Source organism: Zootoca vivipara, chromosome Z1, assembly GCF_965207765.1.
Source record: "Zootoca vivipara chromosome Z1, rZooViv2.hap1.1, whole genome shotgun sequence".
Classification (NCBI taxonomy): domain Eukaryota; kingdom Metazoa; phylum Chordata; class Lepidosauria; order Squamata; family Lacertidae; genus Zootoca; species Zootoca vivipara.
In genome coordinates, this window is record NC_142583.1 from 36,988,768 (window position 1) to 37,015,343 (window position 26,576).

General features: G+C 39.0%; 1 protein-coding gene across 5 annotated transcripts in view; it reads left to right on the forward strand.

The window, feature by feature from the left end:
- LRBA (LPS responsive beige-like anchor protein) overlaps positions 1-26,576 on the forward strand; it is a 358,996-nt gene that overhangs the window by 251,493 nt on the left and 80,927 nt on the right. For all 5 annotated transcript variants that reach the window (XM_035113955.3, XM_035113959.3, XM_035113958.3 and 2 more), the window contains exons 41-46: positions 5,666-5,783; positions 6,957-7,059; positions 8,323-8,438; positions 8,568-8,680; positions 22,488-22,628; positions 24,578-24,697. In XM_035113955.3, the coding sequence (XP_034969846.1) occupies positions 5,666-5,783; positions 6,957-7,059; positions 8,323-8,438; positions 8,568-8,680; positions 22,488-22,628; positions 24,578-24,697 (711 nt within the window). The remainder of the gene's footprint in view (positions 1-5,665; positions 5,784-6,956; positions 7,060-8,322; positions 8,439-8,567; positions 8,681-22,487; positions 22,629-24,577; positions 24,698-26,576) is intronic.

Here is a 26,576-nt window from a genome sequence, read left to right on the forward strand (position 1 = left end):
CACACACACCCCGACATTGAATTGCATTTTCAATTTCAGTGCCAAATTCACTCAGTTTGGGGATATCGTTTGGACATCTTTCAATCCCTTTTTGTTTTCACCCACTTGAAGCATTTAGTCTCATCAACAAATTTGGCCACCTCACTGCTCACCTCCAACTCGAACAAGTTAAAAAGCAGAGGTCCTAATACCAATCCTCGGATGACTCCAGTTTCTACATCTCTCTACTGGGAAAACTGTCCATTCATTCCTCTCTGCTTCATGTTCCTTAACCAGTTTCTGATCCATAATAAGAGCTCTCCGTATTCTATAATTGCTAACCTTAACAACTTTATGAATGTCTACTCTTCTACTAGTGTCCATGCAGAAAAGGAAAAAAGGAGACTGGTGGTGGTTCAGTTAGAAATTTATTTATATTCCTGCCTGTTCCTTGCTCTCCACTTTTTGCTATTGCCTTGATTTTTAACTTCTTTTGTGGCTGTGGTTATGATTATTGATTGCCCTTTCTAGTGACATATTTTAGATTGCCTTGTACAGTTGGCTTGCCTAGACCCAGCTCTTAGCCTCTTCCAATTTATCTGGATTTTTCCCGACTTGGCTTTTGTGTTGAGGCTTATACTCTGCAAGTAACTATTGGGTACAACCAGATGCCAAGCATCATTAAGACCAGGTGTTCATGGGTGCCATGTAGTTTATGGAGATGATATCAGTTGCCTGGATGCCCCCATTCTCTCTTCCTCCAGTTAGTCTTTGAAAAGTTGCTTGAAGGCTGTACATTTCAGAAAAGCCAACATTTTGTCATGTTGCTTTTTTAGAAAAAAGTTTGAAAACAAAATAGATGGAAAAGGGATTAGACATCAAGAAAGGTCTATCATGAGAGTCAATGAATAATTTACAGGCCGTGGGCTTTGAGGTGCGTCAGGTCAGCACAAATAATGCATTATGAAAAAGGAATTTCAGTTTGCTGTAAATCTGTCTGTCGCAGCAGCTTAAAATAAAACAGTTTTACCCACCTAAGACAACATCAATTTGTTAGTCACTGCTTCATGTATCAAAGAGCATTCTGTGAAAATATCAATATCATTGGTTAATATAAATGAAATTAATTTTTAAAGCTGGGCTAAAGGTTGACATATGAAAAATTGCATTACTTTGCAGAAGAGAAATTTCTGTCTTCTAGTGAAATTTCAGGTCAGGAGGGCAAGTAATTTTCACAATCTTCAATGGGAACCAGTGAAATATGAACTTCATTGTCACCTAGCCCCAAAGCGATAAGATAAAATGAGCTGATACATCATTTGCTGTGGTTTTATCATCTCCTGCAGTAATTGGAAGAGAAAACATAAGAGCTTTCCCCCCAAATCGTCTTGCCTCCTTACTCAGATCTAAACCATTTTAGTCCGATCGATGCAAAGGTCACATAGCATTTATTTATTTATTTTTAATTCTTTGTGCTTGGTAAGATGTTTATTGAAACATTAAAATAATGAATATGTTTAATTGAGTTTGTCATCCATGAAAGAAGAGAATGAGATTGTGTATCAGTCTGCAGTGGGAATAAGGGGCAAAAGGATACTAGGATGCTAGATTCAGTAGTTGCATGAATAAACATTTGACAATTAAACATTGTTTGAAATAAGAATGCAACTGATGTCTGGGATACCTTTCCTTTTTTTCATTAACATCACTGCCTTGCTCTATATATTAGGTATGTTTAGGTGCCTATAAGGAAGAAACACAGAAAAAAACATTCCTTTCTCTCTTATAAAGAAAGAGAGAATTAACAGATGTTATAGCTTACATACATAATTAAGTATAAATTGCATACACATTATAATGTGACTTTTCATAATGTTTGCATAGAATAAATGCTCTGCTGGTGGCCTCATCAGATTTTAGAGAGAATACTCTATATTTCCCAGAGTATACTCTATATACTCTGATTTTCCCTTTTATTCAACTTTGACGTTAAACAATAACTTTAAAAGCAGAGATTAAATATGCTGCTTTGGTATTCTTTAAATTTGTAATGGATGGTGTTTAAATCAGTTTTATTCTTTGAAAAATATGTTTGCTTCAATATTTTGTTTTTGAAATTTTGCTTCCAGTATTTAGTTTTTTGCTTTGTGGCTTAAATTGCGTAGCAGATAAAAATGATGAAGTGATTTAGTTACTCATTTAGTTCTATAAGCTACTTGCATATTTAATTACTTGTGTCCCCAAGATAACTAATAATTTAGCAAATATACTACAGATATGTCTGTTGCTCCATTGGAATATTATTCTTTTTCATACTTAATTGTGACTTTGACTGCAGTCATATCTACAGAAAAGTAAGTCTTGTTGAATCCAATGAGACTTACTCCCAGATAAGTGGAGCTGTAAGGGCAGCTATAGTCAGGTATCACCCACTCGGGCTAATTTATGCTCCAAGTAGACCCATTAAAATCACTGCTTAAGTTAGTCATAATTTTGATTTCAAAGGCTGTACTCTGAGTACAACTTAGTTGGATACCACCCACAATCTTTTTAGACAGCATTTTGAAAGTAAAACCAGGAGGAGGGGCGTGATGGTCCCATAGGTCACTAGGTCAGTCACTCCTAACTCCCACTAACCTCCCCACAAAATATACCGCTGCCACCACTTGTAAGGTTATGCTATTCATTGACCTAAAATTAATAACCCCTCCTAAATACAAAAGGGCAAGTTGCGCATTTTCAGCAATAGAATAAAGAGATTTGGGACGTTGTTTTGGAGTCTAAGGCATCTAGTCCAGGCATGTCAAACCTGCGCCCCCCAGATGTTTTGGACTACAATTCCCATCTTCCCCAACCACTGGTCCTGCTAGCTAGGAATCATGGGAGTTGTAGGCCAAAACATCTGGGGGGCCACAGGTTTGACATGCCTGATCTAGTCTGTAGATTACCACTTCAGAGCTTTTTTCATTAAAATAATACAGAAATCTTTATCACTTTACTGCTTTCAAATGGTTAAACTGAAAATGCATATCTGTTTGATAAAAATATAAGAACAAAAGAAGGTGTAGCTTTTTAAGGACACCATAAGTAGCATACTCTGAAGCAGTGTGTGTGTGTGTGTGTGTGTGTGTTCAGTATCTTTCAAACTAATATGCCTGGTGTGATAAGAGCGGAGCTGTGGTAATGATGCAGTTTCCATAGCAACTGGTTCATTGGAGGGCTAGACCTCTGTCTAGGGTGCTGTCAGTATGTGTGGAGTTTCCAAGAACAGAAAGTCCCAAAGAAGGTTTGCTTTCACCTAATCCAGTTTTAATTGAACTCCAGAGACTTTGAAGTGAATCTACAGACCAGGCAGATACTATTCCAACGAGAAATGAAGGCACATTTTAGTTAGACCTCAGCTGCTTCTGAACTGATAACTTCTAATAGTTGATTCATCGGGAATTGTTCAATGATGCTTATTAGAGTTTCTGTGGTTACATTTGGGGTTCTAATATAAATCTAGCTGTGCTTCTTATCATAACCAAGTTTTGTCCATTTCCTATGAGCTGCGAACTTTTCATCGGCCCTCTGTTTGCATTACTGTGTGTTGTTGGAAAGATCAAGGAAATCATGGGTTTTAACTCTGGCGGTCAAAGAATAAGGGTTTTATTTGTTGATAAATTAATTCAGAATCCAAGGGGGTGTATCCACTCTCTGACTCCTACCTTCCTTCTAACATCTTGTGATATAACATGCATGACGAGGTGACTCCATTGCAGTCCCAGCTATGTTCTCCTCTAGTCAGTTTAATTAGCTTCAGCTTGCAGGAGCACAAGGGCTCAAGAATGCAATGATGTAATGTAATTTTGTATTACTTGATATTGCTGAGGGGGAAAAAAAGATGAGAGGCCTAACATCCTCCTTAGTTTTGCCCTAAGAATCTCAGCACCATGACGAGTTCCAAATGCAGATTATGAAATGCAATGCGTGAAGGAGCTCTGCTGCTCAAAGGGTGGGGACTTGAAATCCCACGTGGGTGTCCTTGGCAGGCGTTAGAAGCTCTTTGAATCCTGGGGTGTAACTCTAAAAAGTGTCATGCTTCTGTAAAAATTCTTAATGGTGTAAGCACTGACTCAGGTCAGTGCCTGGGTTAAAAAGACTGTGAGTGCCTGCCTGGGTTGAAAAGACTCTGTGCTTCAGAGCAGAAATCTAGATCACAAGATAGAAATTATGTAAGTCAGTTTTGTTCTGTAGTGCAACAGCAGTGGCTTGTTTGGTGGTACAGAGCCACAGCAATAGCCTCCTGGCAGTAGCATCCCTGCGGCTTACCAGGGCAGAGGGAGAGGCAGCATCAAAGTCAGGGCTGTTGTGGTGTCACACTGGAAGGAGCACTGGATTGCCAGGAGGCTATTGCTGTGGCTTCAGTCCATTGGGCAAGCTGGTCTTACAAGTACTTCTTTTAGTGTAAGTACTTCATAGGTGCCAACTCCCAGATTGAAAAATCTGGGATCGGCACCGGAAGTCACGCTGCGGCCATTTTGGAACTGGGCAGAGCAGCACCGGAAGTTGCTTCTACGCATGCTCTGCCCATTTCCAAAATGGCTGCAGCACCGGAAGTCGCTTCTGCACATGTCCAGAGACTCCAGACATGCGCAGAAGGAGCCTCCCCAGGCCGGTAAGAATCCGGGGATTTACAGGGTTTTTAAAAATCCGGGCTGCCAGCGGGAAACGGCTGGAAAAACGGGGGTTTCCCGGGGAATACGGGAGACTTGGCAGCTATGAAGTACTTACCCATAAGGCTATTACCCACAATAACTTGCCTCACAAACAAGTAATAAGAAAACTTTAAAAAAGGTGGCCTAGAAGTACTTTTAATAAACAGATAGCATGCTTCTATTTTTCACATCACTATAGATAATGTTGCCTTTGTTTATCTATATTAGGCAAACATTATTGCATGAAGGCTATATTAATAATAATGATAAACTGCTTCATTGTTTCCTAAAATGAGTCTAGCCTTTTCTCATGGCTGCAAGAAGCTAGGAAGTTTTTACTTCCATTTCAAATGAACTATATATTAATGTTACGTCCAAACCACACTGTCATTAATCTTAACTATAGTTTATTGAAAGAAGCCAGCTTCCTAAGCCACAGTCTGAAGTTGGCTTGCTTTATTATACCATAGTTAAGACTAACCACAGTTTGTCCAGGTTCAAAGTACTAAACTGTGGGTAGTCAAAACTGGACGTGAAAACTTCCATTTCTCCCCATTGGGTTTGTCTTCTACAAAAAGGGGACTAACCATTTCCTCCTCCATCTCTAAGAATGAGCTTTGTGCAGTCATGTGCATGAGGGAGGAAATTAAGCAGGAATCTACATTTAATAACAGTTTCTCATTATGGCAGTACCAAGAAACTATGGTTTCAAACAAGATAGCATATTAAACCATAGCTCAATATGTTGTCTTGTTTGGATGCCATTAACCACAAAGTTCCTTAACCCCAACTGGAACATAATAAGAAATTGTAGCTAATTGTGATTTCCTGGATTGATTTCCTGCTTGTAAATACAGAAGACTTATTCATATTTTAACTTATTAAGACAATATGTGATAGTCAAGCATGGCTAATATGTTTTAATATCTGAATAGTTGCTTACATTGTTTTGAGTTGGCTAAGTGCATCTCTTATCTTTTTTTAATTAGATACTTGCTTATACAGAAGGCCTCCATGGGAAATGGCTGTTCTCAGAGATTCGATCAGTCTTTTCTCGGCGGTATCTCTTGCAAAGCACAGCACTGGAAATCTTTATGGCAAACAGAGGTAATACTCTACCAGAAATAGTACTGGAAGGCTTGAAGTATCAGCCTATGTTTGATTGGATTATTATTATTATTATTATTATTATTATTATTATTATTATTATTGCTATGGATTGTATTTTAAAATAGGAATCATTTTTAGTTTGGGCCCAGTTTTCTAATCTGTTAAGGTAATATTGAATCCCGATTCTGTCTTTTGCGGCATTAGCTACTCCTCCCAGTTTGCTGACATTTGCTAATTTGATGAGCATCCCCTCAATTTCTTCATCCAAGTCATTTTGAAAGACATTGAACAATAATGGGCCCAGGACAGGTCTCTGTGGCACTCCATTTCCTGCCTCTTACATGTGATTAGCCATTTCATCCTTTGGTTGTAGTGTTAGAAGGTTATATTGTTCAAGAATGCAATTACAGTGGGACCTCGACTTACAAACTACTCAACATCTGACGTTTTCGACTTATGAGCGGAAAAAGTGGCCGCGCGCTTACGATTTTTTCGACATCCGAACGGAAAACCCGTTCACGGCTAGATGTGGTTTCCTCGACATACGAATTTTTAGATGTGTTTTCCTCGACTTACGAATTTTTCCGTTTCCAATGCATTCCTATGGGAAACCGCTTTTCCTATTGGAAACTCGACTTGCAAAGTTTTCGACCTACGAGTGTGCATTCAGAATGGATTAAATTCATAAGTCGAGGTCCCACTATAGTCCTCTTTTTCACTTCCCACTAGAAACTTGTATCATTAGTTTGTGTGTTCTAGGCTCAAGCTGCAATAATTGTTCCAGGCTGATCTTATTTCTCCCCAGTTCCTTTTGCTTCTGTGCCACACTGAGCTAAGCCAAAGTTAGGCTTCATGTATCTTCTAAACAGGGACTCATGGTTAAACTCTCCCTCACTAAGTATGCGCTGCAGCCAAGATTGGTCCTTGTAAGAAGCAAAAAGGACAGAGGAGAGAAGTAAAGCAGCTGTGAGCTGCTATCCAGGAGCCCATTCATTCATGTGGTCCTGGTAAACCATAATTTGGCTTACTTTTTCATGCAAGTCAGGCCATTATATCAGGGAAGTAACTTAAAGATATATGCATTGAATTTCCAGAGTTCTGTTATTTTCATTATGCCAAGAAACCTAGCATAATTGAAGTGAATAATGTATCAATTCTTTTTATCCACAGTTGCTGTCATGTTCAACTTTCCAGATCCTGCTACAGTAAAGAAAGTGGTTAATTGTCTACCTCGTGTTGGGATTGGTACTAGTTTTGGATTGCCCCAAACTAGGTATGAAGAATCCTCTGGCTCTGGGAAACAGAGCAAACAAGCATGATCTGAAACACAGAAAGGAAGTGGAAACAAGAAAAAGAGAGCAGTTTCCACTGCCTTGTTTCAGTAATGTTGTCCTTTTGTTTGCGATCTTCAGATTGCCCTATGCAGGCACAATTGTCTTCTACCTTATGCTTACTGTCTACTAGAAAAATGAAATAATACTTAGAAGTTTGGATGATGCAGATATTAGCAGAGAACATAATAATTGTAAGATGTGGAAAACTAGAATAGAATGAATAGTAATCGGATAAAACCAGTGGTCTATGATCACAAAATAAAGGCTGAGTTAGAAGGCATACATGTTGTTCTCAGTGCTGTATGTGATATGAGTGAGGCAAAATACTGGAAGAAGGAAAAAGGCACACTGATTGTGATGGGCAGAAATTGTGCCAGATCCAGAATTAAAAGAAAGTGGCTACTTTGTGTTATATCTACTCACAACCAGATATGCTTTTCTGTAATGATCCCATGTATTAAAAGGGAATCACATGGAAAATTAACTGCTAAGTTAATGAGTGTGACTTCTTTAGGCCTCCAAAATTGGAAAATTTTATTTAAATTCTGCAGCACTTGAAATTTGTGACAAATTAAAAGTGGATGTGAGGAGCTAGCAAGGAGTTTTGTCATTGTGGTATAGTGTTGTAGTTGATTGCCCACCTGAAGGTGAATACTAGAGAATGCACTGGGATGAAAGGCAAGGTGGCACCAAAGACCAGATGTTTTGCCTTCAAGCTGGGCTGGGATGCCTTGAGCCTGATCTTTCACTTTAACTCTCAGTTTGAGATTTGTGAAGATACTAGGACCATTGTGTGTAACTCTAAGGCATCTGAAGAGTGCTGTGAGAAACATCAAAAGTTGGAGTTCCCCTTCCAGCAGGGAGAAGAGACCAATATATGCATCTCGTTTGAGGTCAAGGAGGTTGATAGCAAAGCTGTATAAAGGGGCGGAACTTAAGTTCCCAATTTGGCTAGGGCTAGAAGAGCACTTATAGTACCTCTTTGTTGCTGGTGATCTTGATGTTATAGTTTTAATGTTAAAAAACTGTCAGTGATGCTTTTTGGCACCATCAGTCTTGTATCAAGAAAGATAACTTACTAAAAGTTATCAAGTTATCAAGAAGGATAACTCACTAAAAGGAGGAGATGATATTTGGAGGGAATAAGTGAATGTGGCATGATTTCACAGTATCTTACCTAACATAATGATTTTATCTTTCAGGCGCATTTCTATGGCCAGTCCGCGTCAGATTTTTAAAGCATCAAATATGACCCAGCGATGGCAGCACAGAGAAATTTCAAATTTTGAATATCTCATGTTTCTAAACACTATAGCAGGTAATAATGGCTGTGCTTCATAAAGGATAACTTAAGCAAATAATTCATTTTTGCATAGTATGTTGCAGATACTAATAACAAAATTCTGATGTTGCCTCTCAAAGAAGTATTGTTGTTCTTGATCACCAGGGCGTACTTACAATGATTTAAACCAGTACCCGGTATTTCCTTGGGTTATCACTAACTATGAATCAGAAGAACTGGACCTTACGCTTCCAAGCAACTTCAGAGATTTGTCAAAGGTATTTTTTTACCACATGATGTTTACATATTATATCAAATATATGGTAATACTGTACGGTTGGTCTTAGTATTTTGTAGGTGTATTTTTCATGTTTCTTGTCAGTAGAGACTTGTTCTGTAAGAGAATAGTGGTGGGCAGGACATTTTTCTCAGCCGGAACATGACAGAACTCAGTTCCGTCACCTTTCAGGTGGGTGCCATTGCCATTCTAAGAGAATGAGGGAGGTGTTCATGGTGAGTTCCGGCACCTCTTTCTAGCAAAATAGCACTGGTGGTGAGGGAAACAAATGCTGCTACAAAATGTATTTTATGGATTCAAACTGTGTAGCCCAGCAATGTTGATTTGGATTAATATATATATAAATATAAATATATATATATATATATATATATATATATATATATATAAACTACAGTGGTACCTCTACTTACGAATGTTTCTACTTATGAATGGAGCTCTTAGATAGGATTTTTTCTACTTACGAATTTTTAGATAGGGTTGCTTCTACTTATGAATTTTTTCTCCCAATGCGTTCCTATGGGATTCGACTTACAATTTCCCCCCGACTTACGAATGTGCATTCGGAACGCATTAAATTCGTAAGTAGAGGTACCACTGTACAAAGTTGATATATTTAGGCTTTAAAGATTTCAGCTTCACTTGAAGACAAGGATGCACAGGATGAGTAGACTAAGGCTTTAAACAGTAAAAAGAACCCCTCATGCCAGCCCTGCTAATTTTCTCCTGAAAGAATAGCAATTCATTCTATAGTACTGAGCACCCCTGCTGGATACACCTGTACTGGTACTGTACTGGTATTAAAGCCCCCAAACCTTCACAGTCAGTAGATGTTATGCATGTGGATAGGAGTACAGGTATAGAAATATGAACTCCCAATTTGTCTGTCTTCAGTATAAGTTGAGTATAATACATGAAATTGCCCGCACAGGGAGTTGTATCCAAACCTGTATTAAAAACCAGGACCTGGTCCTAGAATGTATAAAATTATTATAAGTGTGCCTTTGTTGAACATATATACTGGTATCAAGTAACTTTTCTTTATTACTACCAAGTCTCCATTTGCCTGGGATTAAAAGAAAAAACTTATTGGTCAAATGATGTCCCTGTTTACTGATCTTACATTTCACACGAGTTACGAAGTTCTTGCAAAGGTTTCTGTAAGAAGAAGTGAAGGAGGATGCTGGGCTTAATGGATCCCTAGGTCTGATCTAACAGGGCTACTATTTGCAGGAGAGATGTAAGAAACTGGAGATAGCCAAAGCAGAAAGGAGATCTGAAGCATCCATTCCCTAAAGTGTAAATAAAGGCAGTTGCCTAAACTACCTATGGATTCGGGTTACAGGTAGGTAGCCGTGTTGGTCTGGATCGAAGTAAAATAAAAAAATTCCTTCAGTAGCACCTTAAAGACCAACTAAGTTTTTATTTTGGTATGAGCTTTCGTGTGCATGCACACTTCTTCAGATACAGTGAAATGGAAGTTTCCAGGCACTTATGTAGAGAAGGGGTGGGGAGGGGTGGGGATGGGGAGGGGGGATCACTCAAAAGGGTGGTGGAAATGGGTGATTGACTGACTGATAGCTGTTGATGACCGCAAACGACTGCAAATGGTTTTGCATGAAAAAGCAAGGGTTGAGATGGCTGAAGATCGCTTATCATGTATAATGAGATAAGAACCCGATATCTCTGTTCAAACCAGGTCCCTCCATGGTTTTGAGCTTGGTGATAAGTTGCAATTCAGCAACTTCTCTTTCCAGTCTATTTCTGAAATTCTTTTGTAGTAAGACAGCTACTTTGAGATCTTGTATAGAATGTCCTGGGAGATTGAAGTGTTCTCCTACTGGTTTTTCTGTCTTCTGGTTCCTGATGTCAGATTTATGTCCATTTATCCTTTGGCGTAGGGTTTGGCCTGTTTGTCCAATATAGAGAGCTGAAGGGCACTGTTGGCATTTGATGGCATACACAATGTTAGAGGATGAGCAATTAAATAGTCCTGAGATGGTATGTTGGGTGTTGTTGGGGCCAGTAATGGTGTTGTCTGGGTTTATGTGGCAGCAAAGTTGGCATCTGGGTTTATTGCAGGCTCTGGTACCAGTGTCCATGTTAAGTCTGGTGGTTGTATTATTGTGGGTGAGGAGTTGTTTAAGATTGGGTGGCTGTCTGTAGGCAATGAAAGGTCTTCCTCCCAGAGCTTGAGAAAGGGAGCGGTCATTGTCCAGCTCCTGGACAATGACCGCTCCCTTTCTCAAGCTCTGGGAGGAAGACCTTTCATTGCCTACAGACAGCCACCCAATCTTAAACAACTCCTCACCCACAATAATACAACCACCAGACTTAACATGGACACTGGTACCAGAGCCTGCAATAAACCCAGATGCCAACTTTGCTGCCACATACACCCAGACAACACCATTACTGGCCCCAACAACATCCAACATACCATCTCAGGACTATTTAATTGCTCATCCTCTAACATTGTGTATGCCATCAAATGCCAACAGTGCCCTTCAGCTCTCTATATTGGACAAACAGGCCAAACCCTACGCCAAAGGATAAATGGACATAAATCTGACATCAGGAACCAGAAGACAGAAAAACCAGTAGGAGAACACTTCAATCTCCCAGGACATTCTATACAAGATCTCAAAGTAGCTGTCTTACTACAAAAGAATTTCAGAAATAGACTGGAAAGAGAAGTTGCTGAATTGCAACTTATCACCAAGCTCAAAACCATGGAGGGACCTGGTTTGAACAGAGATATCGGGTTCTTATCTCATTATACATGATAAGCGATCTTCAGCCATCTCAACCCTTGCTTTTTCATGCAAAACCATTTGCAGTCGTTTGCGGTCATCAACAGCTATCAGTCAGTCAATCACCCATTTCCACCACCCTTTTGAGTGATCCCCCCTCCCCATCCCCACCCCTCCCCACCCCTTCTCTACATAAGTGCCTGGAAACTTCCATTTCACTGTATCTGAAGAAGTGTGCATGCACACGAAAGCTCATACCAAAATAAAAACTTAGTTGGTCTTTAAGGTGCTACTGAAGGAATTTTTTTATTTTACCTATGGATTCAATATGGATTCAACTACCAGTAGATTGAATAAACCTTTTGGTCCCAGCTAGCCTCTTCATAGCTAGCCTCAAAATACGTTTTTTATATGTCAAATATACATAGTATGTGATGCTCACTTGTTTCCTACAGCATCTCTCTCATGTCAAGAAAAAGCTGCACACCTGGCAGCACCAATTAAGAGATGAAATAAAATGGCCTGCTAACCAATCACGTTGCTGATGCTGTTATGCCTAGCTAATGGCACTGTAATGTGTGTATGCTGCTATTTTCGTAGGAGATGATTAACTTTTTGTAGGCTCTGTTGCTCCTTTTCTAGCCATAACTGAAGGCGCTCATTTATACCTACATTTTAACATTTCCCTCTCCAGTCGTGATGCTTCGAAATGTAGCTGTGTTTCATTTTTAAGTGTAAGGTGAGCTCCTTAGGATTCAAGCAAATCCTTCCAGAGGGCAAAATAAGATAAAGATTATAAAACAGGTAGTGGAAATGCTTTAAGACCTGTAATGGTGAACACATACACAGAGAGAATCCTCCATTCTCACAGCTGAAAAATAAAAGTGCAAAGATTCTACTGGGCTACAGTACTTAAAATTTATGTTGTAGCTAAGCATACAGTTAAAAAAAACACCCCAGGCTTTTGTATGTATTTTAACCTCTAGTGCATTATCTTAGCAACGTTTCTGTCTGAGTGTTGATTTATTGCTGCTGTTGTTCTCTAGGCACTGTTTGTGTATTGAATTGAATGTTTGTGTCTCTGCAATCTGCATCTCACCTTATGATCCATTCTCCCTGCAGATAATTGCAGTTGATCAGACGGCACTTCTTTTATCTGCTGCATTTTAAGTGCTGTTTCTGATTAATGCTATCTTCTTGTCAGTGTCCATTTTTCAGAGTTTGGTTACTGTATGGAGTATTCGAGCTCCATCACCCATAACTGTGTTTTGTTCTTCCTGCTGAGCTCACATTCATTATCTGACCCAGTGTTAAATGAAATCAAGTTTGAAATCCTTAACTGAGCTCTATGGGATTTAGAGGGGAAGTGGGGCAGATTGATGCAGAAAAAATTCAATCTCATATTTTATGTAACAAAAATGAACCAAATATTTTTTTTTTGCTTTATGCATGGCAGAACTAATCAATATTATAATAGCAATCAAAAGAACCATTAAAGTTAAGATAATGAGAATTTGACTTGAGTAAAAAAATGGGTTTTGTATCATTCTGCCCCACCTACGGGGCACTTAGATACATTGGATGGGGCACTTTGATACAAAGCGTAAATTGTATGAAAATGGTAATTATTTACAAAAAAATAATGAAAAAAACCAATTTTTATTGTGAGAGATCATAATTAGCCTTACAATTTGTTACATATCAAAACTAACAGTGTTTCACACATATCATAGACTTTATGGCAGGTTTTCTTAACAAAACACCAAAACTTATATTTATCTTTCCTCAAACACCTATCCATCTTTAAATCTAAAAAAAAAAAAAACTTTGGAAAAACTTAAAGAAGTATAAGAACTCACATTAGGTAGTCAAAAAATAGCAATTTAAACAAAATGCTTATTAAAAATTAGATAATTACTTAACCTTTAGCTTCTATTGCACATTATATCCACTTAAGTCAATAGAAAAAGTATAAAGAGATGATGTTCAAGATGCGCCCTTTGAGAAATTTGGTTTTGGCAACTGCAAAACATCATCCTTGAAATCAACGCTTGCCTTATCTTCTACAATGGAGAAGACAAACGTACAAGATCCTGGTTTTTTCCTGAGATATGACACTTGATAATCGGTTGTTGATACCCATGGCTAATGGCCATAGTGGATTGAGCCAATACTAACTAATAACTAGTTTAGAGATTTCATGCCAACTTGTATATTGGGGCACTATTGTGCACTAGTGGGGCACTTTTATACGTACCACTGTGCCCCGTGTCTTAGTGTATCAAAGTGACCCAACAGACATTTTCAAAAAACTAACAGTTATTAATAAAACCACTGAATTTATTTAAAAATCATGTGTAATCCTGATTACTGAGTGGAATGACTTACCTTTAGTATTTTTAAATCTTAACTAAATGATGTAAAACAGCATTGGAACACTTTTACATTTCACATAATTTTTTAGTGCTAAAAACACATCTACTCTCGTCAAACGCCAATGGCTAACTGGCGGGTGGCGCAGTCGCAACTGTTGTACTCACACATGTATAGACACATTTTAGTGATGTGTATAGACACGTTTTAGTGATGTCATGGCACGAATAACATTTCTCGATATTGAAATATTGTTGGTGTATCAATGTGCCCCTTGCATCAATGTGCCCCCCCTATGTCTGAGTTAGAGATGTGTAATTATCATTTTTTTAAAGCAACAATCCAGAAGATACTATTTGCAATGCTTATTAATGATGAATAGTGAGATCTTGGGGAAAGGAATAAAACAAACAAACCTTTAAAGTATTGTTTAATATTTATCTTTAATTTATGGAACAACTGTTGAAGATGTTTTACTTTACCAATAATATACTGTGCCAAACTTTATCTGCTTCTTTCACTTGTAGTGTTTACTACATGTAATCTAGTATCATGCTTCTGTAGAATTCTGGAGACTTTGCTATCAGGCGGGATAAAAGTCTAACTCTAAACAAAGAAAAAAAAGAATGAGAGCTAACATCTATTTAATGAAAGATTGAAGTGAACTTTTAAAAAATCAAGATTAGGGTAGAGGTGCAGTTTAATAGTTCCCAGAGTCTATTCCAGAGTCTATATGTCTTATTTAAATAAAACCCCAGAATACCTTGATCCTATGAACCTCATACTTGCACGCAGCTTTTACATGCTTTGTTTAATGGCAGCATGCCTGCGCAAGCTTCTTTCAATGTCCAGTACAGCTTTCAGAAATAATTTCCAATGCAACACTGTGGGGGAACAGAATGGAAACTTACCCTAGTGCATATTTCACAGGGCTAGAGCTTCCAATTGTAGTTTTAGTCCTTAAAATCTGAAAATGATGATCTTTGCTTGATGTGTAGAATTGTAACATTTTTGTTTCCTTACTTCAGAACTAACTTACCACACATGCTCCAAGTGGATTCAGTGTTCTTAAGGTGGTTAAAGTCATTATAGTTTGTGTAAAACATTACCTCTCCAGTTTACCTAGTGCATATTCAAAGATCTCTTCATAAGACTATTTAAATAAATTGCTTTTCTAAAAACGCACTTATAGAACCTCTATGGCTTGGGTATATTTTTAAGGTATTAAATCAAATCAGGAGTATGAAGTGATAACAGTAATAGCATTACACCATGTCTTCAGTGTACACAACAAAATACCTATGGGCTTGATAAAAATGCTTATCACAATCCATTGGTTATACTTGTCAGTCAGATAAAAGCAGCAGCTACAAATTGTTGTCTGAGCCATGAACAAGGCATATGACCCTTAAGCAATCCAACCGTGGGCTACTTATTTGTGCTCCTTTGCCACAACAATAATAATACTTTTAAAAACTTGTAAATATATTTACATTTAAAAATAAATACGCTGTATTATAAGAGTGCTTAGAATTATTAGGTTGGTGTCTGTGTTGTGCACATGTCATGGGTATTATCCCAAAGCCACTGCTATTTTGTGGCACTATAAAATATGATTTATTGTCTGGAGTAGGCTGAGACTATGTGAATAGGATTTGAATGGTAGAAAATGAACACATGTTAGATGAAAAGTAATTTTAATTCAGTGTCTTTCATTAATTAAAAACACATTTTCAGTAGACAGAAAATCATAGTTCCGTTAGGCTGAATCCTTCTAATTGAAAATGAGAGGAACCTTTCTCTCTTCCTGGAAGAATTTCCTACAGCACTCTAGGAATAGTTTTCTACAAGTGCATCATAACCACTTTTGAATGGGCCAAATCCTGGAGAATACATGGTGTATCTGTATGTGCTCTGTACACATTGCAACTCTTTTGAAGTCCATGTTGGTTGATGTGGGCAAGTTTTTCCTCTTCTTTACTGTGTCCCTGGCCTATAACCCCATAAAGCTCCATGGAAGCCACCGAGAATAGCATAACATCACAAGGTGGATTGTTGTTTGGTTTGGACACATTAGCTATGACACAGAACAAGAGCCAACACTTTGTCTATCCTCTTTTTTTGGATTTGTGTATACAATGATAACTCTACTACTAATAATGCTCAGATGGTGCTCATGAAACTAACAAATATGGGACAAAAAACACTGTAGTACCTAAGGGACTAACTAGGTTGTTGAAAAATTCCATGTTTCGCTATGTATGAGAGAGACTGAGAAAGCTATAGATATAATATAAAGCAGGGTTAGCAGAGCTGTGATCCTCCAGATGTTGCTGTATCACAGAGCCCATCATCCCTGACAATTGACCATGTTGGCTGGGGCTGATGGGATTTGGAGTCCATCCTTGATCCCCAAGTTACCTAAGTGTGTGAAAGAGATCAGAGGGGAGAGAAATAATGAAAGAGTGAAAACTTGGGCAGAATTTTATGTCTTCACAGGATGTCTGAAACAGCTATTTGATAATGTTTCACATATGGCATTGCCCAATGCAGGGGCAAAGGCAGAAAATACCATATATATTTTTGGCACCGTCCTGCTGTTATTCTGTAGAGTATAACAATTCCCCGCACACACACACACACACCGTATACAGAACCTATATAACATCTTATTTTCTTTGTGACTAATAATTTTCTCCTCCTGTTGAGTGGACTCGAACCACCCCCTTTGTCATTCCTGAGCAATTTAAGCTTTAAACCTTATCCTGTAGTTGTAAATTAGTGAGGTTTTGTGTTCAAGTTGGCCTAGTATAGCAGGGTGCCACTTCTCAAAAAAGATACTAATGGAGATGAAAACTTTCTAGACAATTATTCTATAATGGTACATCTCCCTGCTAGATGTCTCTCTTTAAAAAAAATCCCCTTTAGTTCTTCCCTCAGGTGGTCAAGGCTATTGTGGTAACACCTAGCACCAGCACTGGCTTAGTTCATTTTAAATGCAAATGAGTTGTAGGACCAGAGACAAAGGACAAGGTGCTCCTATATTCTATGGATAGATGTCAACAATGCTAGCAGTTGTTACACTCACTGATGAGACAGCGTTCTTCACTATGTCTGAGCTTAGCAGCTGCAGGGAAATGGACATAATACAATGGTACCTTGTGTTACAAACGCTTCAGGTTACAGACTCCGCTAACCCAAAAATAGTACCTTAGGTTAAGAACTTTGCTTCAGGATGAGAACAGAAATCGCTCCACTGTGGCACAGCAGCAGCGGGAGGCCCCATTAGCTAAAGTGGTACCTCAGGTTAAGAACAGTTTCAGGTTAAGAACGGACCCCCAGAACGAATTAAGTTCTTAACCCGAGGTACCACTCTGGGTGGCTTCCAACAAAATATTGAAATACAATGGTCTGTTAAACGTTAAAAGCTTCCCTAAACAGGGCTGCCTTCAGATGTCTTCTAAAAGTCTGGTAGATGTTTTTCTCTTTGACATCTGGTGGGAGGGCGTTCCACAGGGTGGGTGCCACTACCGAGAAGGCCCTCTGCCTGGTTCCCTGTAACTTGGCTTCTTGCAGGGAGGGAACTGCCAGAAGGTCCTCAGCGCTGGACCTCAGTGTCCGGGCAGAACGATGGGGGTGGAGATGCTCCTTCAGGTATACTGGACCGAGGCCGTTTAGGGCTTTAAATGTCAGCACCAACACTTTGAATTGTGCTTGGAAACGTACTGGGAGCCAATTTAGATCTTTCAAGACCGGTGTTACGTGGTCTCGGCAGCCGCTCCCAGTCACCAGTCTAGCTGCCGCTTTCTGGATTAGTTGTAGTTTCCAGGTCACCTTCAAAGGTAGCCCCACATAGAGCGCATTGCAGTAATCCAAGTGAGAGATAACTAGAGCATGCACCACTCTGGCGAGACAGTCCACGGGCAGATAGGGTCTCAGCCTGCATACCAGATGGAGCTGATAGACAGCTGCCCTGGACACAGAATTGACTTACGCCTCCATGGACAGCTGTGAATCCAAAATGACTCCTAGGCTGCACACCTGGTCCTTCAGGGGCACAGTTACCCCATTCAGGACCAGGGAGTCCTCCACACATGCCCGCCTCCTGTCTCCCACAAACAGTACTTCTGTCTTGTGAGGATTCAACCTCAATCTGTTAGCTGCCATCCATCCTCCAACTGCCTCCAGGCACTCAAACAGGACTTTTACTGCCTTCACTAGTTCTGATTTGAAAGAGAGGTAGAGCTGGGTATCATCCGCATACTGATGAACACCCAGCCCCAAACCCCTGATGATCTCTCCCAGCGGCTGCATGTACCCTGTTTCTCATATTTTAAGACATACCCATAAAATAAGCCATAGCAGGATTTTTAAGCATTCAAGGAATATAAGCCATACCCCGAAAATAAGACATAGTGATAGGCGCAGCAGCAATGCCGGCCGCGGCAGGAGGAGGAGGAAAAAAATAAGACACCCCTTGAAAATAAGCCATAGTGTGGTTTTTTGAGGAAAAAATAAATATAAGACATGTCTTATAATATGAGAAACACGGTAGATGTTGAAAAGCATGGGAGAGAGGACAGAACCCTGAGGCACCCCACAAGTGAGAGCCCAGGGGTCTGAACACTCATCCCCCACCACCACTTTCTGAACACGGCCCAGGAGGAAGGGGCGGAACCACTGTATAACAGTGCCCCCAGCTCCCAGCCCCTCTAGACAATCCAGAAGGATGTTACAGTCGATGGTATCAAAAGCCGCTGAGAGATCCAGCAGAACTAGGAAACTGCTCTCACCTTTGTCCCTATCCCACTGGAGATCATCGACCAGTGCAACGAAGGCAGTTTCAGTCCCATGATGAGGCCTGAATCCCGACTGAAAGGGATCCAAATGGTCCCTCGTAACCATTTGTGTGCACATGAAATGCACAGCTCTGTTTTCCAACAAAGGTCACTCTCTGCCTCCTAAAAATAATAATAAAAAAAATCATTTTCTGTCTTGGGCAACTTCCTCACTCTGCCTAATTGTAGGGCCGGCCTTACAACCTTGGTTTTTAAATCAGGATTTGAAACCAGCTTCGAGGCTGTTTTAAATAGGCTGTTGATTAGCTCTGTATCCAGTCATGGCTAGCCTGAACTATGATCAGGTGGTGCTGATGTAGGCCTTAACGATTACTGGGGAGGGAAGAGGTTGTAGGAGAGGAGCACACACCTGATTGCCGTTCCCAAGTCCTTAGCTAAGGATATGGTAACAGAAAAGCTACACCCATCCTGGTCTCGCCATTAGATAGTGTGATGCAGCCACCTCATTTTGGGTATCATGAAATGGCAGCATATTGTTAGTTTATTCATTTTGTTATTGTGGCATCTCCCAGAAAGAGATGTCAGTGGGATTGTAGTTGTGCTGGTTGTAGTTAGAAGGTTTTGAATAGCTCATGGATATGACTTCGCTGGATTTTCTTTTATCACACCTGCAGAATATGTAAGTAACATGTTTAGCTTCTGCCTGGATTTCTCAGTTAAAACTCTTGGATCTCTTATAGCAGCATCTAACCATTTAATTGTGTTGCTCTTATTGCTAAGCCCATTGCTGCAGTAAGTAAGATGTATTGTAGTACTGTAGGTCAAAGGACTGCTTTAAGTTGCTCATTTTCCTGTGAATGTCATTTCTTCTGTGTGGGCCAGTGAGCAGCTATTGGCACTCAGTTTCCATAAGCACATTTATGGCTGATGCATCACGATTGGGAATTTCCTAGCTTTGGCACCCATATTTAAATAATGCCTCTTCAAAGCCAATTAAGTAGAACAGTAGTTACCAGCTCATTTCAGAGTGTGATAGTAAACATAATTTGAACATTTTATATAAGAGGATAAAAAGAGAATTTTAGAAGTGTTTTTGCCTCGAATGTTTGATAATTAGTTAACTATTAGCAGGGCCTCATAGCAGTTGTCAGGAAAATATGGGTCACTGTGGTAGAATGTATTAGCCCAATACATTGTCTCCATTTTATTATGAAGCTGCTGAGGAAGCAGTGATATACAGCACTGTCATTACAGATCTATTGTTACAGGGGTTCCACAGTCTTCTGTGTACTGCCATTAATTTATAGCAGTAAACAATATGTAGCCTTCTGACTGCAGCAAAGCAGAATCTTTTAATGAGGTGGATGTTATTACCACAATAAATCAGTGCATTTGTGTAATGTATAATTCAATGTGTGTATTCCCTCTGTAACTTCTCTGAGTAAGCTGATAGTGTATCATTGTCACTACACAACTCGATAGTTCTTTATTTGTAAGCCTTTCTCCCACATTTGGGGTGTGTGTGTGTTTGTGGGTATAATATAAAGCTTGCAAATAAACATGGCATGCCTTGATGGTTGTCCTGTTGCCAGGTTTCAGAAACCAAGTGTAGCAAAAAAAAGGGGGGGGGCGTTAAAAATCAATACTGTGCATTCTGTCTGTATGGATCTCCACATGATACCTTTTATTTCTTTTTTCAAAAGAGAATTAAATCAATTCTAATTGGTTTTAGCTTTATATTCAGTTAATGTAATTCTATAAGTATTGATCTGTGGTGGTCCTATTTGTAGAATAATAAAAGCAAGAGCAGCAAAAAGCGTATTTTTGAAAGCTTTAATACCATACAAACACAGTATTGTTTACATTGTTACTAAATATAATTTATTTACAAATGATCTTTGTGTCTTCCTTTTTAAAGCAAAAGAAAGCATGGCTGAATAGTGTCACGAAGCAAAAGATGAAGTAGATTCTATAATGGTTCTTTGACAAATGCAATAGTTTACATCTGACTAAACGTAATTCTTCCTTGGAATATTTTCCGCTGCAGATAAAAACCCTTTCATATAGCAACCACTTCTTTTAAAAACTATAATTTTTCAAATTGGAAAACTTCCAGTGGTTAATGACATTTTTTTTCTTGGTCAAGAAAGGAGAAGAAAGATATGTACCAACAACAGCAAAACGAAGTACAGTTCCATTGATAAATAACAATATAAATGATAGTATGTCAGCCTATTTCTATTAACTATGTTGTCATCTACATAAGTAACGAGGGAACAAGAATTCCATAAATGCTTCTCGTTTTTTAAGACTAATTTCTGCTAGTCTCTTGTGAATCAATTTTTTCCAATGAAAATTACGTCCCACAGATGGATAAGTAGTAAATCTTTGGGGTAGATATTTGGTATGTGGCCCTCCCCCACACTACCGTGAGCCCAAGATGGAGTCTAGTGAAGAATTATATCTCTCAGCTCCCAACTCCCCACAACTTAAATTCAGTTCTGTATTCATAAATTGCAGGTTGGGAAGGAAAATTACAAGCAATTCGTATCTTACGCGTCTTTACTTACTTACGAGATTGCAGCTTTGTGTGCTCGAATGGGAAATGATTATTTAAAGAAATAATATAGAAATAATATAGAAAATGGGAGGGGCTGGTGGAAAGAAGGGGCAATGGGTGGTCCGTGTCCAGCAACACCCCCACTTCCTACACCCCGCTTCTTATCCTTTCTGTGGGGCTCGCTTAGAAACAGCGACTCACCCAAATGCTGTCCCCTCAGGGACCAGACCAGCAGCATCTCCAGGAAGGAGCCAAGCAGAAGCTGTTAAGAAACCTGGTACAGTGGTACCTCAGTTTATGAACACAATTGGTTCCGGAAGTCTGTTCATAAACTGAAGCGTTCATAAACTGAAGTAAACATTCCCATTGAAAGTAATGGAAAGTGGATTAATCTGTTCCAGACGGTCCACAGAGTAGTTAAACTGAAGCGTTCATAAACTGAAGCAAACTTTCCCATTAAAAGTAATGGAAAGTGAATTAATCCGTTCCAGATGGGTCCGCGGCGTTCGTAAACTGAAAATTCATAAACCGAGGTGTTCGTAAACCGAGGTTCCACTGTACTGTAAGCAAGCTGGAGGGCTTAACAGGTCTCTCTCTTAACAGTTCTCTGCTTTGGGTTTTCCATATTCAAAGAGAACATGGGCCCGATCAAGTAAAACAATAGAAATACTTAACTGACCAATCACATAGGTTCTGCCCCCCCTAACAAAAGTCCCCCCCCCAAAAAAATTCTGGCCACACCCATGAAATGGAACAGAAAAAAAACATGGAAAGTGGAGGGAGATGGGGGAAGAGAGGTTCTAAGAGAAAGAAAGGTTTGTGGGTTTGCAGGGAGAGAAGAGAAAGAGCAATGGGAGTCATAGAGTCATAGAATTGCACAATTGAAAAGGACCACACAGTGATTGGGTGGAAATGATCCATGCTATTGAATGCATTCAGATCTTGCCAAGGGAAGCAGTTCCACGTCTGTTTGCAGTATGTATGTGAGATACTTGGCAATAATTACTCCATGCATTGCTGCCTTCTGCGAAGTTTGTATTAGAGGATGATTTAAAATAATTCCTAGTGGAAGTAAGAAGATTGTACAGTTACATCTGGGGTTGCAAAAGGTCACTTACCTCCCTCTTATTATGCTTACTTGCATCCAAATTCAAAACCATTTGATTTATAATAATAATAATAATAATAATAATAATAATAATAATAATGTACTATGTGTTTAATTTTGACTCGTAATTAAGTGAAAGACAACAAATGTCAATATTATAATGTGATGAGTATGTTTCTTTTTCTCACCCATAGCCTATTGGGGCTCTGAATCCCAAAAGAGCTGCATTCTTTGCAGACCGCCATGAAACATGGGAAGACGATCAAGTTCCAAAGTTTCATTATGGCACTCACTATTCAACAGCAAGTTTTACACTCACCTGGTTGTTAAGAATGGTAAGTAGACTTTGAAAGTGTTTTCTTTGAAATTTGTAAGGGAAGTTGTAACTAAGCATTGATTTTTTTAAATCAAAAGGAGTGGTAGCAACAGAGATTTTGAAAATTGATTAAAATCAATGGGTTCGGTCCAAAGAACTTTCACATATGATGTGAATTTGGAGGTTGACCTCCCCCTTCCCTTTAACCCTCCAGAGCACCCAAAAAAATGCTTGGACAAAGGTCAGTGGACCTGCTAAGTCCACTGGTACTGGATATTGGTTCAGGGAACTAAGGGAAAGGAGTGTTTGTGGGAAATCAGGCAGACGCACTTTGTATGTGTGGAGACGAAGGTTTCACCACCTGCATTTTGCATACTCCCTCTTCCTTCTCAACCCTCCATTCCACAACACATCCCCCTCAGCAAGGTTCCACAACTGTCTGGTAGCATTTTATTGGGAGGGAGGCCTTGCAAGGAGATGAGGGATGGGGAAATCCAGATTCTGCCTGTGACTATCCACTAGCGAATCTCTGGACTCACCCCGTATCTAATTATTGCCTATTAGAACTACAATTACTTCCAAATAATAGCAATGATAATAGTTTTTTGTTTACACTTTTCAAATAAGTATGAAAACCCTTTCTTAAAATATGTTTTTTAAGTTGGTTTCTCTCTATATGTTTCTTTTCATTTAGAATTACTTTTTGCCTGCAAGTTTTGTTTTGTTTTTAATGAAACATAATCTGACCACTTATGGCAGAATTCATGTGAATTACTGATAAGTAAAATAAGCTTTTAAGATGCAATCTAGAAGTAGAATTGCCTCTTTTGAAATAATATTGTAATATGTTTACAAATAGTGATTCAGATGGTCAGACGTCTGATATTTATGAAACAGGCCACGTTTCTGTAAAATACACTGGAATGATGATTTATCTGATAGAAACTAATTTCTTTGGGAAAGCATTAGCAGCACATCATTAATTAAACCTTGTTACATTGGTACAAGCAGACATAAATCCTTGAAGTAATTTATGGTACTTTGCTAATTTCAAGCAATTATCCACTAATATGCGCTTAAGTGTCCTCTGACTAGGAGGAGGTTTTTTCAATTGCTCAAACATTTTTCTTTCCTTAATTGTGAACTGTAAAGTTGCACATTCTGATGTTATAGTCATAGTCTGATGTTATAGGAAAGTTTTGACTCTGGATAATATTTAGGATCCAGAGAGCCCCATAATTAGTTCCATGCACCCCAAAGATCTGCTTTTATCGAACATAATTCTTGCGCCTCCACCTCCAGGGCTAAATGCAAGCCACTTTGGAAACAGGGGGAAATTTCAAATACAGTTTGCAAAGAGTCATGGTGGGGAAGTGCTTGCTGTTTAAATAAAACAATTCAGATACCTCAAGGCCACCTGAAAGCTCAGACACCCCTTAGATCAGTGTTTCTCAACCAGTGTGCCTCCAGATGTTTTGGGACTACAACTCCCATCATTCCTGACCACTGGTCTTGCTAGCTAGGGATGATGGGAGTTGTAGTCCCAAAACATCTGGAGGCACACTGGTTGAGAAACACTGCCTTAGATCCTAGTATGTATGCATATATAAATCTAATGAATTAAATGAGTTAGATCCAGGCTTCAACTTTTGTTGACGGAAAGGCTTCTACCATTATGGAACACTTCCTCTTTTAAATCACCTGAATATACACGTCCCTAGCTATAGTATCAGTTGTTTAAAAGGCGTTGAAATACAGTGATACAATATGTGAGTGAATTTGGGAACCTGTGTTTTTCACTGATTTTGTTGATCTGTAGAATGAGTTATTCTAGGGAAACAAGACACATTTTACCATGTTGCTTTTCTTTTACTCTCCACAAAAATAAAACCCATCAGTAGCCTTTAGTGTTTCATTCTAATTGAGAATTGGCAAAATATATTTCAACTTCTGTTTCTCTCTTCTCAGGAGCCTTTTACAACATTTTTCCTAAACTTGCAAGGGGGCAAATTTGATCATGCAGATAGAACTTTTTCATCAATTTCAAGGGCATGGCGCAATAGTCAACGGGACACCTCTGATATCAAGGTAAACTTCTGTGACAATTCTTCACTTCCTATAGTGAGCTTTCGTATTGATGATGTTCTATTAATATAGCACAATCAAAGTGCACACTGCTTTACAGAGTACAAAAGGATTGGTTCCTGTGTTGGAGAGCTTAGCAGTCTATGATTTGACAGAGGGGAAACAATGGGAAATGAAGAGAAGTTGAGGCAAGGGGTGATTGCTTCAGCTGCAGTAGTTTGTTACACCAGCGAGGGTAACTAGGGTGTGTCAAATGTTCTTGGACTAATACTGAATGATTTTGAATCTATTAGATTTGCTAGGCATATAACCTTTAAGAAGCTGCAAAGATTACAGAAATAAATTCACTTAGTATTATGGGCTGAGGGTGACTCTGTAATCTGCTAAAAACTGTGTGCTATTTTACAGTATTGATGTAACTAAATGTGCACCCCAATCCTGAACATATTTACACTACTATATTCAACATACTACATGCTGAGGTCAGAGATCAAGGACCACTAATGTATACTTTCAAAAATATGAGCAGAGACAGACTTTTGCCAAAAAGGCTTATCAAATCAGATTCATGTGTTTCTGAACTCTAATATTATTTGCCAAAAGGGCAAAGTAACCACAGACTAACTTGGCTTTCTTGGTATACTGCTATTCTCCCCCCACCCCACCACCTTTTCCATAAAAGAATAAGATGGTCATTTTGAATGAGAAGAGACACCCATATACTTATAGGATAATGATCTAGGAAGCTAATCAAAAACTTAAATTGTAAGACCCAGTAAAGCTTTAATCTTATAATGTTGAAGCCCTTAGTATTTAACTAATCCTCTATAAGTAACTTAAATTACCGTAATATTTGTGGTTTGAAATAGAAAAAAGAAGATTATTATTAAAAATGGTTAGTAGTGGTTAGGATGCAAACAACTAAAAAAGCTAGTTCCATAGTCCAAACCACTTCACCTGCATACATAGGAAATTTCCTTCCAGAGACCTCCCACTTCAGAGCTGCTTGATCTCTGCTTTTACTTGGGCCTCTCCTGAATCATGAACGGATTTAGGAATTTTGTCTATTACATTGTCTCCCAAGACAAATGGATGCCAACCATCATACAGATTGTGGTTGTTTAGTCGTTTAGTCGTGTCCGACTCTTCGTGACCCCATGGACCAGAGCACGCCAGGCACTCCTGTCTTCCACTGCCTCCTGCAGTTTGGTCAGACTCATGTTGGTGGCTTCGAGAACACTGCCCAACCATCTCGTCCTCTGTCGTCCCCTTCTCTTTGTGCCCTCCATCTTTCCCAACATCAGGGTCTTTTCCAGGGAGTCTTCTCTTCTCATGAACCTTCCTATGTACCTGCATACATAAGAAATGGCTTTTGGCATCCCTCTGTGCTTGTCACCTATGCGGAAAAGGAAGTTTGTATGGGCCAGAAAGGTGGGGCAAGCTGTCCAGGAATGGCCTTGTAGCTCTGCAAGGCCTCCAGTCTTGTAGTCCAAAATCTTACATGATGCTGGGACTTGACTTTGTGTTGGGTTCATTTTTGAGAACCTAAGTTAATGCATTTCATTACATAGTTGACTATCTATAGTAAAAAACATTGTGGGAGATGTAACCATTTGACACTTGGCATATTATAGGTTCCAAATTAAATTACTTGTTTTTACTGACTATGTACTCCAAAATTACTATGTAAACTTAAATTTATTTCTGTCCAATCAGCAAAGTATTTAGCTGCTCACCTATGTGATTAGAATAAATATATTTTATTTATGAATCTTTGTTTACCACGCCAGTATATACGAATAGTTTCATAATAAGTATCATTCCTTTCTCACCTCAGAAAATAGAGACATTAAAAAAAACACCACTATGTTCTCTTAGGAAC